The sequence below is a fragment of the Ruditapes philippinarum genome, unplaced genomic scaffold (assembly GCF_026571515.1).
Source record: "Ruditapes philippinarum isolate M1 unplaced genomic scaffold, ASM2657151v2 ctg232_1_1_1_1, whole genome shotgun sequence".
Classification (NCBI taxonomy): domain Eukaryota; kingdom Metazoa; phylum Mollusca; class Bivalvia; order Venerida; family Veneridae; genus Ruditapes; species Ruditapes philippinarum.
The window spans coordinates 89124-107555 of record NW_026854319.1 but is presented as its reverse complement, the minus strand read 5'-3'; the positions used below and the strand labels follow the sequence as shown (position 1 = coordinate 107555).

The 18432-nt window shown below is 33.0% G+C and overlaps 1 protein-coding gene across 1 annotated transcript in view; it reads right to left on the bottom strand.

Annotated features, from left to right (window-relative positions):
* Positions 1-4179: 4179 nt before the first annotated feature.
* LOC132739796 (roundabout homolog 3-like) overlaps positions 4180-18432 on the bottom strand; it is a 32564-nt gene continuing 18311 nt past the window's right edge. Inside the window, exons 4-10 of the mRNA XM_060727590.1 lie at positions 14486-14755; positions 13531-13659; positions 12350-12508; positions 11593-11694; positions 11091-11144; positions 5231-5299; positions 4180-4752 (exon numbers count right to left, since the gene is read on the bottom strand). Coding sequence (XP_060583573.1) covers positions 4673-4752; positions 5231-5299; positions 11091-11144; positions 11593-11694; positions 12350-12508; positions 13531-13659; positions 14486-14755 — 863 coding nt within the window. The 3' untranslated portion in view covers positions 4180-4672. The remainder of the gene's footprint in view (positions 4753-5230; positions 5300-11090; positions 11145-11592; positions 11695-12349; positions 12509-13530; positions 13660-14485; positions 14756-18432) is intronic.

The window sequence follows — 18432 nt, the reverse complement described above, 5'->3', positions numbered from 1 at the left end:
TTATTGTAGGAATTTGAAGCACATGTTCAAATTATTCACGAAAATATCATACCCAATACAAGTCATTTAAATCGGATGTCTGGAGAAGACTTAAAGTATTTCCTTCCGCCATGGTAACGCTTAGTTTTGAATAAAGCCATCAAGTTAGGTGACAAAATAATAACACACGATTTTAACTCTGTTCTTTTGACAGTTTGAAACCGATAGACTCACCCTGCTGGGTCTTGTAAAAATGACAACTTGGTTCATTGTACGCTATCACCGGGTAGTAAAATGGCGGTGAAACAAAATAAGTAGTTTTTTTTAGATGAATTTATTCAAAATGGCTTGAAACAGTTTGCAAAACCTGCATTCTGCTTGAATAAAAATTTACATTACAAATAAGTCATGGTTTTGATACAGTGTTAAGACATTCTATGTGCAGAGGGCAAACGTTAGACTTTAGAATGTTTAGTATTTACTATAGTTTTTTATGTAGTGCTGGGAGTTGTACATAACCATTTCAAGAGAAAAAACAATAAAAAAGAAAAAAAAACAATAAAAAAACCAAACAAACATATTTTTTTAATTTATTTGTTGCATCAACTATTACCGTTAAAAGATGTTGATGCAAATAATGGATCGGAAAAAAGCCTTGTTTTCAAAACATAAAAACTCGAATATCAAATATATTCAAACACATTAAAATGACTACAAGTATATTAAGTAAGGCGGAGTCGTATTACATTTATATTGTCCTTTTTTCTATCCATTTTTCTCATATTAGTTAAGATATCCGATTTTGTCACTTCATGTTTAATTATACCTTTCGGAATGACTTTAAAATGTTTTAATTTAAATCTAGTATATAAATTATTTCAGCTGATATAATACATATACCATCCTCTCATATCTCCCGAGGTGTCTCAAATATCATGTATTAGCATATAAAATACATATTTGTCAGACAAAATGTCCGGCCGCACAAGATTGTCCGCGTTCAATAATCTGATTTTGTATTTTTTGGTATATACATGTATATACGTGTATAACAGCCCAAACAATGAATAATGTTGCAAATAAATGTTAAACTATAAATGTAGCGTACATCAGGCCATACAAGAACAATTTTATATAAAAAAGAACAACAACAACAACAACAACAAAACAAACAACAACAAAAACAACAACTTCTAGCTGAATAATTAGAAAAGTACTTTAAAATGAAATATACCGAATACTTATACAAAACCATTTCATTTTAAATGTCTTGAATTCTGAACTTAACATATCATTTAAAATGTTTTCATTCTTAACAGTTTATCATTAAATAAAATTGATAAACACAAAAACGACAAATACTGTATCATCAACAAGCTATTGTTCCCTTTGTAATAAATGATTAATTAATGTTTGTAAAAAGGCATTGTAGCATATACTGATGTTCAATCAATTCAGATTTTCCGAACATTTTAAAAGTAAATTAATTATTAAACTTTTCATAGAACAAATGTTGCAAATATTGAATTTCTTTACGTGATAATCCAGTTTTATTTACACAATAAACGTGTGACATGAACATTGCCTGTCAATTAAGTCAAAGATTTATTGATGATGCAACATAGATTATGATGAAAATATACTTTGTACTTAATAGTAACCATACAGTTTTGTAAATGTTTCTTCGGATTTGATAGATAATATTGGACACTTTTGAGCTTTTATAGAAGAGATGACCTTGTGATATCAGCCAAAACAAGGGATATGGTAGCTCTACCCAAACCATGAATATATTTTGCTCACGCGACACCAGTGTGGTTAAGTTCGAGAATGATTTAATTAAGTTTATATTTCATGATTTAATGCCATTGTCACTTCAAAAATAAAGGAATTAAATTGTTTTCTAAAAATAATAACGTGGTTTATAGATTTAAACATGAAACTATGGTGTCTGATTCGCTCCATTTTGTATGTGCGTGTTTTCAAGGCGGAAAAGCAAAAAGCTTTTTGGCCGCGTTTTCGCGTTTCAAACCAAACCTAAGCAGTGAAGGAAGCTGTCAACACGGCAAACAGTGTTTTCAAACCTTCGTATTTCTGCTCTCCTCCCACACGGCACGAAACATGAAATGTGCAATTTTTATTTGTTTGGGTCGTCAGACCAAACAAATAATGGTAGCGAATTTTCAGACCCTGATGCTGTTAATTGCAAATGCCGAAAGTAGTCCACTTTTCTGAAGCGGTTACTTCCCTTTATATGTACACTAACGCCAAAAAAATTCAGGGGAGATCAATGCGTAAAGATTGTCAAATGACAGGCGCATTAATTTTCAAGCAAAATAGTTTCCGAATGGTCGAAGAATTTTGATATTGTTTTATTCTTTATAGATATACATGCTTATAGTAAGCTCCATGATTATTTACATCTGTTTCAAAATAATAAGGGTTACAAACCCTAATTTAGAATAATGTCGTTTTCTTCAGGCCGTGTTCATAAGACTTCACCATGGGCGAGGGGTTTGCACGCTCACTTAGGAAGCGAGAGGTCTGGAGTTCAAATCCCAGTCAAAGCCACTCATTTTTTTTAATTGTTTAAGTCAAATAAACATTGAATTGAATAACGTTGTTGCAATTAGTCTTATAGCCAATTTACTGCAATTAAAACGCTGGAAACAGCATTGATGGCACTATACAAAATCAAATTGGTTTATAATCTCACAACCTTCACCTTTCTGACATTCTAAGACCCAAACAAATTCAGCGCCTTCTGTGCTTTGATTAATGTAATAGGGTGGTGATAGAAAATAATCATGTTTTCTGTAAAATTAAAACAGAAAAAAGAGCAAAATTGAAGCAGATTTCATTTTACCTACTTATATCAAATACAAAATGAATTGTTCCTTTGTTTAGATAGTTTCCATGTGCTGATAGGTATAACCTATGGTCAAACGGCAATAAATCTTTGTTAAACAATATTGATATCGTTTTTAAACACGCAAAGATGTTTTTGTGATATAGAAGAGGAATTCAAGCATTATCAGAGTGCGGAATACATGTACCTGCTTTATGGATCACCATAAGAAATCTACTTTTACTTTTATTCCTTTTATTAGAATAAAACAGAATAGAATTTTAGGATTTTATTAAATCAAATCTTTAACGTTTGTTATTTATTCAAATATTTTCTTCTATGTTTACGTTTTTTTAGATAAAAATATTGCAACGAAAACGCGCATTTTACAATTTGCATACCAAGATATATTAAAGTTGAATCTGATCTACTTCTAGTACGTTTTATTATATATAAATATATATAATCGTCGTCGCCAAATTCGACAGCATTTTAATACAAGATTTGTTTATATACATTTGTTCGGGTATCAAAATGATGTCGGGCATTGTCAAGACAATTTTTTTAATAGCATGGCTTGATTAAAGAAGAAGAAAAAATGTCATCATATCGCGGTCCGATATTAAGATATAAAATATCTAAACAGATAATTAATAAAAACTAATTTATGCAAATAATATACTATAAGCTTGTATTATATAATAATATAAAAAATCTTGGGGGTAAAATATTCATTACTTATGAAGATGTTGAAATATATCTCGTATGCTTGGATAGTATTGTATACTTTAGCAAAAAAAAAAATCATCTTTTCATGTTCTGATTTGAAAAAATCTGTAAAATACATTACTAATATGACTTTTTTTCCGGATACCGAAGGGAGGTAAATCCAACTTTAATAATAGGTTTGAATTTCTATATTTAACTCCCTATACCATCTTGACTACGCGTGTGTATTGGTCTACTTAAAACATGTAGTGAAAAGCCAAATAATTATCTGAAAAGATCTATGAGCACGAGAAAATCATGCAAATTTAAACAAACAACTTTTAGTATTACAATAGCAACACATTTCTTACGAGTTATGTATTATGACGATGTTATACCAAGTTTTACATTAATATTACATAAAATATCAGATTACGGCCTTGAATTTGTCGGCAATGCCTTTTTTTTTTAGATTTAAATGACTATCAGGCGTTTTCGTTTTGCGTTAAACTTACACAAATGTTTTCCAGCTATTGTAATATTAGATAACATGGTAAGTTATATGTTTGTAGAACAAATAGAATACAGATAATTGAAAAGCACCCACTTCTATTTCAGACAAAATGTTCTATTTCAGGGGTGTGTTTTACGCTACACTTCCACTGAAATGGAACTTGTTCAGTGAACTATGACCTTTTCGGCTTCAATGGGCGAAGAAGACCACTGATATCATTTTTGTGTTATATTAGGCAGGGGCGAGCACCTAAGTAACACCACCTGGTTCCGTAAGCTTGGCTGGTCGCCTCCACCCATGAAAGATTCGAGTCTGACACTATACATTGATACAGAATACTTATATACAAAAGTGGTTATGTATAAAAATTATTTACAAAATGTGTTAGAAATAAACATTTTGTTAATATTAAAAACATTGTTCCCTAACAAAATCTGTACACAGTATAATATTTTCAATAAATTACAAATTGTCGCGATTCATATACATAGTCTTTCTTTGATTTTCGTTCTTTTTGTAGACACTTTGATTAACATTTTTACAACATCATGAACGAATTCACTAAATGTGATATTACCATAATATAACCAGATTTAATTAATCTGAGATAGTTTTTTTGTGCTTCATGACCAAATAATTCTCCGTTTCTTTTGTTGATTTTTATGAACACCGCGAGTATTTGTCTCTCTATTCCCATCATCCACTATAAGTAAATAAAAACAGTGAGTGATAAACGCAGTGTACATGCAGATGTTAACAATTTGACAGTACATAAATATGAATTTCATATAAAAAAAATTTTTTTCGTGTAATCAAAACGCCCTTTACACATTAACAATGCTGGCCTGATTTTACATAAGTGACAAAGTTGTGTTAACCCTGAACGTACCAAATTTGTGTTATGGATCAGCCATGCATTGAATTGAGAAGTGTTAGGGATTTCAATATCAAAATACCAAAAACTATTCCACCAAAAGACACAAAAAACAACACCAAACAAACAAACAAACAAACAAACCAACCAACCAACCCAGTTACTAACAGTATAGTATGGAGTTCCCTCCCCTTACACTTCAGTAAATGTAGGCAGACTACCAACAGTATAATTTTGTCCTGAACATTTTTCATTATCAATAAAAAAGATGAGCTTAATGTCACTTTAATAAATCTTATCAATTTACCTTGATCATTTTCCTCACTCGATGTGTCGTCGTCGGACCTGCGTTTTCTTTCAGTTTCATCTCCAATATCTATATATATACATATATATTTATATCATTTAAAACAAAAAAAAAGCAACAAACAATCAAACCCAATTACCAACAGTGTAGTCTGGAGTTCTTTCCCCTTACACCACGTTTATACGCAGGAAGGGAACCAGACTACCAATCAAATTACTGACCTGACCCGATACTGATTTCAGGCCCATAGGCACTCGATGGCAAAATTTTATTTTGATCTATTAATCTTTTTATCAAATCAATAAAAATATATCGCCAAAACGTCTTTAAAAAAAGAAAAGATATATCTACTATGTATATAAATTACATTTATAGTAGATTTTTATTGATTTGATAAGTGTTTGATTATTAATAAAAGTTTATAAAATTCACGACGGATAGTCGGTCACAACGGGTAGTAGATCAAAATAAAAATTTGCCATCGAGTGCCTATGTCCAGGCCAAAGTTTTTTTTTTACCGCTAGCGCTCATTTGGTAAAATTGTACTATTGACGCAGTAAGAGTCAATTTTGTTAACAAAACTTTAAACATTATGTTATAGACAGGACTGATTTTAAGAAAATATGAATGCTAGAGGCATTTTATAGTACAAGTAATATCTTGAGAGTTTTAACCTAATATGGGTATGCTGAAGACGATGAGGGTGGATACCAAGATAATAAAATTGACCTTGACCTTCAAAAGGTCAATTCAAAATGGCCGCTTAAAAATACTTAAATAGGTCATTAAAACTATGATACAATATGATGCAATTAATTATTCTTGTCAAAATCAAATGATTATTCAATATGATCAGATTTTAATGAGATTAGCCACCAAATATAACGATAATAAGCCCAATGGCTCAATAAACAGTAATATACAGTACTGTTTTACTAGCGCGTTACGGTATAAGACTAAGATTGAAAAAAAAATCACTTTTTATGTTTTGTTTACTTGACTTATATTTTTTAAACAATAAACTTAGTTTCAAATCCTTCTTTATAAATTTTACCAAAGAATGAATATTTCATAATAACAAATTAATATATCGTAACTTAATATTTCGTAATAACGAATTAATATTTCGTAATTACGAAATAATATTTCGTAATAAGGAATCAATATTTCGTAATTAAGATTTTATATTTCGTTAAAACGAAATAATATTTCTAATTGGGAATTATTATCTCGTAAAAACGATTTCAATTCCGGGAGAAAGTGTGGAAAATGTCACTTCAGGTGTTCCGTTATTTTCAACATTATTTGTAGCTATGATTTTTTTTAAGTTGTTCATTTTGTTTTCATTTATTTTGCACTTATTAAAGTATTTATGGTTTAAAATTAATATTTAATTTAATTATTTTGAAATGTCAAAAAATGTCATTTCAATGCCATAAACACAACACAGACCGAGACAAAAGTGTTTTAAAATATATACTACCCCACCCCACCCCTACCACCAACCCCGACGCCCCCCCCCCCCCAAAAAAAAAAAAAAAAAAAAAAACAACAAAAAAAAAAACAGTAGGTCTTAAAAAAGGGAAACAGTAGGAATCGAACCATAGACCTCTCACATATCAGTCAATCACTTAACCGGCAATGCTACTGCGGTAGTAACGATAACGTTTACATTTTTAGCAGATATGACTTTCACTAACATTAGTTTTATAGTTTACTATACTCGTGAACTTTAAGAACAGTATTCTCACTCGTGGCTACGCCACTTGTTTAAAGCCCACCCGATGAAATAAAATTTCATCTTACACACAAACAAACAAATATCCTCTATTAATTCGCGTAAACTTTACTAACGAAATCGAAGTGGAATCTAATATTTCAATGAGTGCTGTAATGTATTCATAATTTACAGGTCAATAAAATAAGATTATACAAAATAAGCAATTAGCCTGTGTATACAAACAAATAAAATATTGTTGTTCCAACATGCAAAAGCGGGATTAAGTATGCGCAAAATCACCACAAAATCTTTTTAAAGGCGACATGTGACACATTATAAAATTTATATATAAAATAAAAGATACCACCTTTGTTAAGGCTTTTCTCTAGAAACTATTAACTAAAGACATAATAATAACATAATTGCATGTATTTAAAAAAATGAATTAAGGCAGTACAAAATTTTAAGAATATGTTTCTCCTACTTAAAACATTATCAGGATCAAAAACTCCTGTTGTAACCCAAATATCTACGACATTATGGATCTATCTCAATCTATGAAAGTTGTTTTATATATAAAAATGTGTTATTTGAGTGTTGAGCAAACTAGGTAAAAAATAGCCAACTTACAAATTTTTACAAATCCTACTTTTTAAAGGTTACAACAACATTTCTGTCCCATTCATTTATAAAATGTGTAACTTGCTGAAATATTGAAATTAATAAAGAGCCGTTTTTCAGCACATTGTGAACATTACACATGTATGCTGCATGTAAGTTTTTTGTGTGTGGTTTTTTTTGTATTTGTTGTTTTCTGCTGAAAATAATGTCTGCATAATTCATTTTTTAGATTCAATTATAACTGCATTAAGGTATACGATGGATAAAAAGTCATCTTAAACTTAGAAGTGTATACTTCATCACATTCTTAACAAAAATTACAGAAAACACCAAATGTTTACCATCTTGTTTAAAAATAAGTGACTATTTAATTTGAAATTTAAAGTTAAAGTTAAAAACAACAACAACAATAACAACACCATATTTTCATAGAGTCATAAATTGTCTGAAACTGGGAGATTGCTATGTGTGCTTGCTTTACCATGGCAGCTCTCGAAAATTTTGGAATTCAGTCACGGTTTTGAGAAAATTCTACAAGAAGATTATCACATCATTTGATATACATTAGAATTCCGGGTACCCTCCAATAAATCCAGGATATCTTAAAGTAACAGCAAAGTTATCTATAAAAATATTACTTGTAATAAATCGAGTAATATTTACTTTGACCATATATAAAAGTCACGTGGGTTGATTACATAGTAGAGGTGTTAAAATATAATTGTAATACACCCTTTGTTAGCCATTGAAATAGTATTTAAAGTATAAAGGACTTTCAAAAATGGTTATTATTCAGAGCGGGCGCTATGGTGCAGTGGTAACACTGTCTGCCTACAAATCAAGGGGTCGTGAGTTCGATCCCCCGCTACTCCACTGAACGAATAAATGACAACAAGACTGACAAAACCAGGACATCGACACAGAATGACGGCAACCATAGTATACAAGAGAAGACCTTAACGGAACAGGAAATAAGTACCGAAAGTACAAGACCGAAGACGACGACCGATGACAGAAGGAAGAACGGAGACAAGAACTGACAACAAGCGAACAGAGACGAGGACCGATAACAGAAGAACAGAGACAGGGACCGACAACAGAAAAACTGACAACAGAAAAACTGACAACAGAAAAACCGACAACAAGTGAACGGAGACGAGGACCGATAACAGAAGAACAGAGACAGGAACCGATAACAGAAAAACTGACAACAAGCGAACGGAGACGAGGACCGATAACAGAAGGACAGTGACGAGGACTGAAAACAGAAGAAGAGAGACAGGGACCGTGAACACAAGAACTGACAACAAGCGAACAGAGACGTCGACCAATAACAGATGAACAGAGACAGGAACCGATAAAAAAAAGAAAAACTGACAACAAGCGAACGGAGACGAGGACCGATAACAGAAGGACAGTGACGAGGACTGAAAACAGAAGAAGAGAGACATGGACACAAGAACACAAGATCTGACAACAAGCGAACAGAGACGTCGACCAATAACAGAAGAACAGAGACAGGAACCGATAACAGAAAAACTGACAACAAGCGAACAGAGACGAGGACCGATAACAGAAGATCAGAGACAGGAACCGATAACAGAAAAACTGACAACAAGCGAACAGAGACGAGGACCGATAACAGAAGAATTAACAAGAAAACGGAAACCAGGACTGATTACAGAAAAATAGAGTTGGGAACCGATGATAGATGAACGGAGAAGAACGAAGACGAGAACCGATAACCGATAACAGAAGAACAAAGACGACGACCGATAACAGAACATCTGACAACAAATGAACTGAGACCAGGGCCGATAACAGAAGAACAAAGACGACGACCGAAAACAGAGACGTGAACCGATAACAGAACATCTGACAACAGAAGAACTGAGACCAGGACCGATAACAGAAGTGCGCAGACGACTACCGCTAACAAACGAGCATCAAAACCCAAGAGTACTCAGAGAAAGGTTTAATTAATGTATATTTTGCATGCACATGTTTAACCTCCTCGCAGTAGGAATCTGAATAGTCACGTTATATGCTTGCATAGAGTGCCAGATAAAATACATAAAAGCCCTATATCAAGCAGATAGGGCAGGGAAGAGTGAAGTGTACGCTGCGTAAACCCTAAATACAGGTCTCTTATGTTTAAATGCCTTAAAATTTTCAGTACTATCTTTAATATTACTTCTATATTAGTATTATATTGGCCTATAGAAAAATGTCCACCATCTTGGACTATTCGGCCATATTTGATTGTTTTGTTTTTTTAATTCTGTTTTGGTGTCTAATTTGTTTTTACCTAAACATGCTTTGTGACAAATTTCAGGCTTTTCCTTTCCTTAAAAGTTTTATTTGATATATCATCCATTTCATGTTAAAGAAATTTGGCGCCCATTTTAGTGGTCATTTCAAATGGCCATTTCAATGGTCAAGATCAAGTTTTTCAATTTGGTATTCACTTTTATCGGATTCAGCATACCTTAAATAGTTAAAATACACCAAGATACCACTTGTACTACAAAGTGCCTCTAGCATCTTATAGGGAGCCAAATTCTCAAAGTCAGTCCTGTCTATTAAGCTATAAATGATTTTAGATTATTAAGATAAACATGTGTATCTTTTAATAAATCGTATCAATGCCTTGGTCACTTTCCCCACTTTCCAAATATCGAGTGTAAGACTTGTTATAATCGGACCAACGTTTTCTTTCACCAGCATTATCTATAGAAACATACAAGTATATATATTTATACCTTTGAGTTCATTAGTTTAACCGTGGTAAGCTTTTCAATTCTACGTTAATATACCTAAATTCAGACAGCGCTCTGTTCAAAGTGACAAGCGCTCTGTTCAAACTTTCAATAATATTACTAAGTATTCATCAGAAATTAGAAACATTCTCCTGTCGCCATCGCTCCCGTCGAAGTTCCTAATTTCTGTAGAACAGCACGGATGAACACTAACATATACATAGTAGAAGATTGAAAATAAAAAAACGCTATGTATCCTTTTGAGACGAATAAATGTCTTATAAGAAATATTCAAAAATGTTTTCTTTAAAAAGACAACAATAAATAAATTCATATAAATGGTGTATGTTTTAAAGGCCCATTATGCCTCAGGATTGTTTCTATTTTCATTTCTCAAAATCTTTCTAATTTTTGATGTCCTGTTAAAGTTTCCAAAAAGTTCCTAATTAGCCTATTACCTGAACCATGTTTTTTCGCTTCTGTTGCTTTTTGGCAATTACTACAGTTATAGTGACTTAGTATTTTGTGGAGAAGTCAAAATACTACTTTGTTTACATTTTGCTACTTTTATGGCAAATAATTTCACATGCAACGATGCTTTCTTTAGGTAACAAGTAATCTAACATGTTCTAACCGCATTATTCAAATAATCTAACACTCATTTTTTCTCTTTCTAAAAAATGGAAAAGCATAATTGTTTCTGAGGCATAATGTGCGTTTAATGATACGACTCTAGTATAAATGACTAATACTAAGATACCTTGATCACCATGGTTATGTGGATCAAGCAGGGGTTGCTTTTCGGGTTGAACAACTGAAAACATACATTATATGTATATTAAAGGTTTGTATCCATGTAAAACTATATTCGAACGATACTAGTATATAAAATGTTCAAATAAAAATTATGATCGTGTCACACTCCTTACGTTATCCGATAACTATGACGTCATTTATGACGTTACACGTTTTGTCTAACTGCAAATCAAAATTTATTTCTAAGTTACCAAGGGGTATTTAGGATGTCAATGTTAATATGACATACGGTCAGCAAAATTAAAAATAAAAATATACAAGCCATTATCTTATCAACTGCTTGATGTTAAGTTATGTGTTTTGCCCTACTTTTAGCTTAAAAAGTGTTGCTATAAAATTATTTTTTTTACAATTTTATGAAATGTCAGCTATAAATATTCTTTTTTTTTTTTTACAATTTTATGAAATGCTAGAGAATATTTTTGAAATAATTTCTTTATACCTACCTCTTTTCTTGGGGCAGTATTTAATAGCTAAACTGAACAGCACAACGATTACAAAAGGCGACGAAACTACACCTAAAATAACGCCTAATGGGACCGAGCTCTCTGGAAAAGAAAAAAAATATATTGAAATTTGCCTAAATGTACGAATGCATAGTTTAAGTAATGCATTCAAATTGGCATTACACAAAGAAAGACGTGATGTTTTAAATTAACATAAGAAATTACGGCCTTTAAAAGTGAAGTTCTAACTGCATTAAACGGAGAACTGATACTGAAACCCATTGCTAATTTGCCTATAACCATGCAAAATGAGCTTGCAGTTTTGAAAAATGGCAATAGGGATAGTACAAACATTAGATAACCTGGTACCTGTAAAACAATGAAATTGGCAATTTCATTCCAAGATGAAGATTTAGTTTCTGAGTAGAATAAATTTGACAATTCGCCAAAAAAAAAAAACAACAAAAAAAACAACAACTTGGTTTCGCTGACATTATGAAATTGGCAATACGCATGTAGTTAAAGAGGAATTTTCCGTCACATAATGAAATTGGCAATACGCATGTAGTAAAAGAAAAAATGTCCACCACATAATGAAATTGGCAATACGCATGTAGTAAAAGAGGAAATTTCCGTCAGATAATGAAATTGGCAATACGCATTTAGTAAATCTTGTGAAGACTTAGTTTCTGTAACAAATGAAATTGGCAATACGCCTTCGAAAAATCCAAAACGACAAGGTCTGGTTTGAACTTACCTTGAGTGTAGAAACTGACGGCATTTAGATCTCGAGATGTACCGTTTTTGTTTCTGGCAAATATTGTGACGTTATAAAGATGATTAGGTGTAAGACGGTCAACTGTTTTTGTTGTTATGTTTCCAACATTATTTGTATCTTCTGTGAATTCGTATAAAACTGAAATGAGACAAGCATGTGTACATATATTATTTTGTCAAGCACTGCTGATGGAGAAAAAAATGTTAATATCATAGCGTAGATAAAATCATTTTTTTTAAAAAAGACCCCCACATATCAAAATTTTTTCCCTCAAAACTCTACTTCGTGGTCTTTCCTTACTTTTACTTCCTCGCGACAACATGCCGCACGACAACGCGCCGTTTGGCGTGCTTTGCTAGACAGGACGACAAGACGACAGCGCGACAACGCGCCGTTTGGCTCTTTGTCGTGTTGTCGCTATCGCCAACACGACGCACAAAAGCGTACCAAATCAGCGACCATAAATGGGTGTTATTGCATGTAATATCCAGAAAAAAAATCGAAAAGAACCGTGGTCTTTTTTAATATGATGTCACTCATTTATCTCCCTCTGGTACGATATTATGTTGGAAATAATTTCAGAGGCGCGCTATTTATTTTCAAGATTGAACACATCAGTATTTCCATTTCAATTGTCATCACTTGGTCGTTTTTTTTTTGGTTTACATTGTATCAATCGGAACATCTCGGCTATTACTCATAATAACCTCGGACTTAATACGGATTGAAAGTAATTTTTCCACGTGGTTTTAGATGTAAACAAAAACAGAGGGTATAATCTTTGATAATGTGTAACGAACGTATATATTTTACATACAAATGAAAATAAAGTGAATTATATTAAGCAATAAAATTATACTTATATATTATATTGTAAAATAAAATATTATTATATTAATAAAATATACGTTGATGGTATTGGTAAGATATTCGTTGATCATATTGGTAAGATATTCGGAGATTATAACATTAGTAGATCTTATTGTTTAGATATACGGATATTATAATATTGGTTGATTTTATTGGTTAGATATTCGGAGATTATAATATTAGTTTTAGTAAACAACTTTTACAGCACACCAGCTGGTGACATTGCACGAATTTACAGATGGCAATTTTAATTGTACTTGTAAATAGATAAATAGATTGAAGCTATGTACCATTAAATTTGGAATCCACTATTACGAACGTCTGCGTGCTATTGTAATCGTATCCTGGTATCCAGCTCAATGTTGCACTATATGTGGTTGAATCAATGAACGTCAAGTCACTTGGAGGTTCTGGAGGACCTGTTCAGATGAAAAGATGTTTTTAATAAGATAGAATCAATAGTTAATTTTGCCGTTGAAAAGGCAAAAAATGAGCCGCGTCATGACAAAACCAACATAATGGGTTTGCGACCAGCATGGATCATATTACACATTAACGAAAAATGTATGCTGCGGAAACCAATTGCCTACGAACGGAAGAACGTTCTCCCCGAGGTGACGTTATGGGGTTATGTTTTACTGCATGTAATGTATATCTTAACTGCCACCCCCCCCGGTTTATGCTTACTTTTAGTTTGTCCATATAGAAATCAAAGTTGAGCATTAATAATAAGGGTATTTCCAATTTCAGAAAAACAAATCAATAATTTTACTATAAAGGTAAAAGTTATATTTAAGTTAAGTTTAACCTTCTTAATTGTGTTGGCAAAAGGGTTTTTATGTCTAAGTATGAAAACAATACAAGCATTAATAACAAAGCTATGGCAATTTTTAGCAGAATTAAAAGATTTGACAATGAATGACAAGGTCATTTTAAAGTCATGTTAAAACTATAAGAATTTACCATGAATGTCATGGCATTTTATGAGTCAAGGTCAAATCTTTACGACATGCGCAAGTAAACATGACAAATAAAATTTGTTTCATCGGTCTTAAAGAAGATGAACATATAGACGGCCAGACATCTGAACGGCTGGACTGACGGACAAACTAAAACCAGTTCTGTATCCCATTTACAACTCTCGTTATGCGATGATACAAAACAACAACAAAAAATCTGCGTCAAATATGTTTTGAAATAGGGAGTGATTTCTCTTGCAGGCGTCTTAGGTATAAATTAGTATACCTGACGGAATCACGTGAAAGAAGTAAGTTGTTTTTCCAACTGAATTTTCCATATCCAACCGATATTCCCCGAAGTCATGCATGTGAACATTGTCCAGCTGCACCGTACTTGTGTAACCCTCGTCAGTATGCTTTAATGGAGCGCCCCCAAAAGACCACGTGAAACTAGGCTGTGGAAAGCCAGCGGAGTGCATTTCCAGGTAGATTGTCTCCCCTAGGCGGGGTCTCATCTCAAACTGTGTCGTCTTGTCCGGATCAAGGTATGGTACGCCTTTTTGAAACAGATTTGAATTTAAATCAATACAATTACTTTAGAAATTAAACAAAAAGATAATTATAACTCACATTTTTATTTGTGAATGGATTTTAAGTTTCGTGTTTTAATAATATTTTAACTGGAATTAGTAAGACAACGGAACCCGAGCTTGAACATGAAAAAGACGAATTTACAGACCAACTTTGAAAGCAAATGACAGATGTAAACAGGACTGATTTTAAGAAAATATGAATGCTAGAGGCATTTTATAGTACAAGTAATATCTTGAGTGTTTTAACCTAATATGGGTATGCTGAAGACGATGAGGGTGGATACCAAGAAAATAAAATTGACCTTGTGTTGTAGTTTTAGCAAGGCACCTGGTTAAGGTTTGATTTAATGATTGAGTTTGTATGAGAATTGAGACCTCATTTGTTGTCATTATTTATTACTATAAATCAAAGAACAATAAATGAAGAACAATTTGGTGACAACGTTTTATCAGAAACTGAGTTGTTACATGAAAAACTGAGAATTGCAGAAGAAGAAAATAGAAAATTAGAAGAAATTATTAGAAAAAAAGAGCAAGAATCCGTGTTACAGAGAGATGAAATTGTGAATCAGTATCAACAGAGAATTAATGACATTAGCATTGAGAAAAATAATCAGATAAGGCAACTTGAAGCAGATATAGCTCTTTCACAAAGAAATGGTTCACAGTCAAATATTGGAAATTCAAATGGAATTTCACATAGGAAGTATGACGTTCCACTCCCCAGACAAACTCTTTTTGATGGGAAAAATTCATGGGAAAGCTTCATCAATCCATTTGAGGCCATGGCTATAGCTTGCAATTGGGACAACAATGAGCGACTGTTCCGTCTGAAAAACAGTTTGCGAGGCGAGGCTGCAGAATACATATTTAAGCAAGTGGGACAAGACACATTGAACAGTTACAATCTTCTTCAAACTGCACTTATTACAAGATTTCAAGAAAAACGATCTACTGCTTCGTATTTGGCTGAATTGGAAAATCGCAAATATTTTCGCGAGAAGGAAACTCTGGCTGAGTATGTTGCAAGCGTAAAAAGGTTGGTGATTAAGGGATACCCTACTGCTGACAATGCCACTCGAGAAACCATAAATTTACGTCATTTTTTGAAGGGACTTCAAGATTCACAAGCAGCTTTGTTCATCGGGATGCAAGACCCTAAGACAATAGACCATGCTAGAGAATTGTTAGACAACTATACAAGTATAAGGGATGATGTAAGAGGCCCTCGGATCAGGAGTATTGATAAAAAGGAAGAATACGTCACAGAAGCCCGTCTTCAAGATTTTGGTAAGGATCTGAAATCATCATTAGGGAAGAAAATTGACCAGCTAGCAAATCAATTGAATTTAAAGGCAAACAACAACCAGAAATTTACTCAGCGTCAGTCAAATAAACCGGACTACAAGAATGTCACTTGCTACAAATGCCATACTCTCGGACATTATGCTCGGGATTGTCCATCAAATCAACTTTCTCAGGGAAACTAACTCAGACCAAGCCTTACGGCCCAGACTTGGTCAGTAACAATGACATTGTATATAAGACAATTAAGTGTAGGAGTGCTAATGCAAATGGTGTTTCGCTTATTATGCCTGTAAAAATTTTTGATACTGTGAATGCAAATTTTGTTATAGACACTGGAGCTTGTTGTACAATATTATCGTCTGCATTTTATTATAGAATTCCAGAAGATATTCGACCTATTTTGTCTGATGTTGAACGTTCAGTGCGCTTTGAAGTCGCAAATGATGGATTATTAACTATAGTTGGTCAATGTGAATTTTCTTTTACAAATGCAGGTCAAACTTTTGAGTAAACGGTTTTTGTTGCACATAATCATGAAGATGGATTAATAGGATTAGACTTCTTAAATGAAAATAATTTTGAACTTAGTGCTCAAAAAGGATTAAAATTAAATGGGAAAAAATGAAAGACATTTGTGGAGAAAGTGCCATTAAGAGCGGTGAAAATTACTACGCGGTCAAAGGTATCAATTCCAGCAAACTCAGAAATTGTTATACCTGGCAAGGCAATAAATCTTGGAACAATTAACTCATCATTAGGCATCATCTGCCCTTTGGAAAATAAATGGCCAGTGAATAAAGTTTTTATGGGAAGTGTGCTAGTATCCCCAAGGGAACTTCAAGGCAATTCAATTCCTATAAGACTGGTTAATACCTCTGATAGAAATGTGAAATTAACCAAGGGGTCATTATTGGGATATTTGCATGAATTAAATCAAGAAGATTTATTGAAAGAAAATGTGAACTTAGATGACTGCAAATTGTCGGCAACTTTCGAAATAAATGAGGATAATATTAAGTGCGATATCACAAAATGGAACAGTGAATTAAAAGAGTTATATCAGAGATCTTCAGAAAATCTTGATAATTTACAAAAGGAAAAATTGAAACATCTATTAGAAAAACATAAAAATGCATTTTCAAGTTCTCCTACAGATTTAGGTCGTACCTCTGTTGTGAAACATACTATTGAAGTTCCAGAAAATGTCAGGCCAATCAAAATTCCACCAAGACGTGTGCCAAAGGCTTTTGAAGGACAGGAAGAAAAGATCATTCAGCAGCAATTGGACATGGGAATTATAGAAGAGAGCACGAGTCCTTGGTCTGCACCTTTATGTTTTGTACGGAAAAAGGGACCTCAGGGTGGTGTACGAGTTTGTGTGGATTACAGGGGTTTGAACAATTTAAGCAAAAAATGCGCTTATCCGTTACCAAGAATAGAATCTTGTCTTGAATCTTTGGGAGGAAATAATTATTATAGTTCATTAGATTTACTTTCGGGGTTTTACCAGATTGAATTGGATAAAAGGGATCGTGAGAAGACTGCGTTTTGTACAAGTAGAGGTGGACTTTATCAGTATGTGACCATGCCGCAAGGTTTGACAGGGTCACCACACACATTTCAAAGATGTATGGAATTAGTGTTTAAAAATTTACAGTGGAAGACAATGATAATATATATGGATGACATTTGTACATTTGCAGAGACTTTTGATGGAGCATTAAATAGATTAGATGAAATATTATCTAGACTTGAGAAAAATGGTTTGAAATTAAAAGCTAGTAAATGCACTTTATTACAGAAAAGTATAAATATACTGGGTCATACAATTGATAGTTCTGGAATACGCCCTACAGAGGAGAAACTTAAGGCTGTAAAGGAATGGCCTGTACCACAAAATTTGACAAATTTAAGAAGCTTTTTAGGATTTTGCGGTTATTACAGACGTTTTATTAAAGGATATAGTGGGAGGGCAGCTCCTCTTAATCGCTTAATGGAGGCCGGTCGAGCGTTTATTTGGGGATCAGAACAAGATGCTTCATTTATGGATTTAAAGTCAGCACTTACAAGTGAAGATGTGTTAGCTTACCCGCAAGACAATGGATTATTTATTGTTGACACTGATAGTAGTAATTTTGCATGTGGTGGATGTTTATCACAAATGCAGTGGTCAGAGGAAGCACAAGATTACGTTGAGAAGCCTATAATATTTGCAAGTAAGTCTTTCGACAAAACACAAAGACGTTATTGTGCAACTAGAAGAGAACTTTTGGGTGTTGTAACTTTTATTACTCAGTTCAGACACTACCTTTTAGGGAGAGAATTTCTTTTG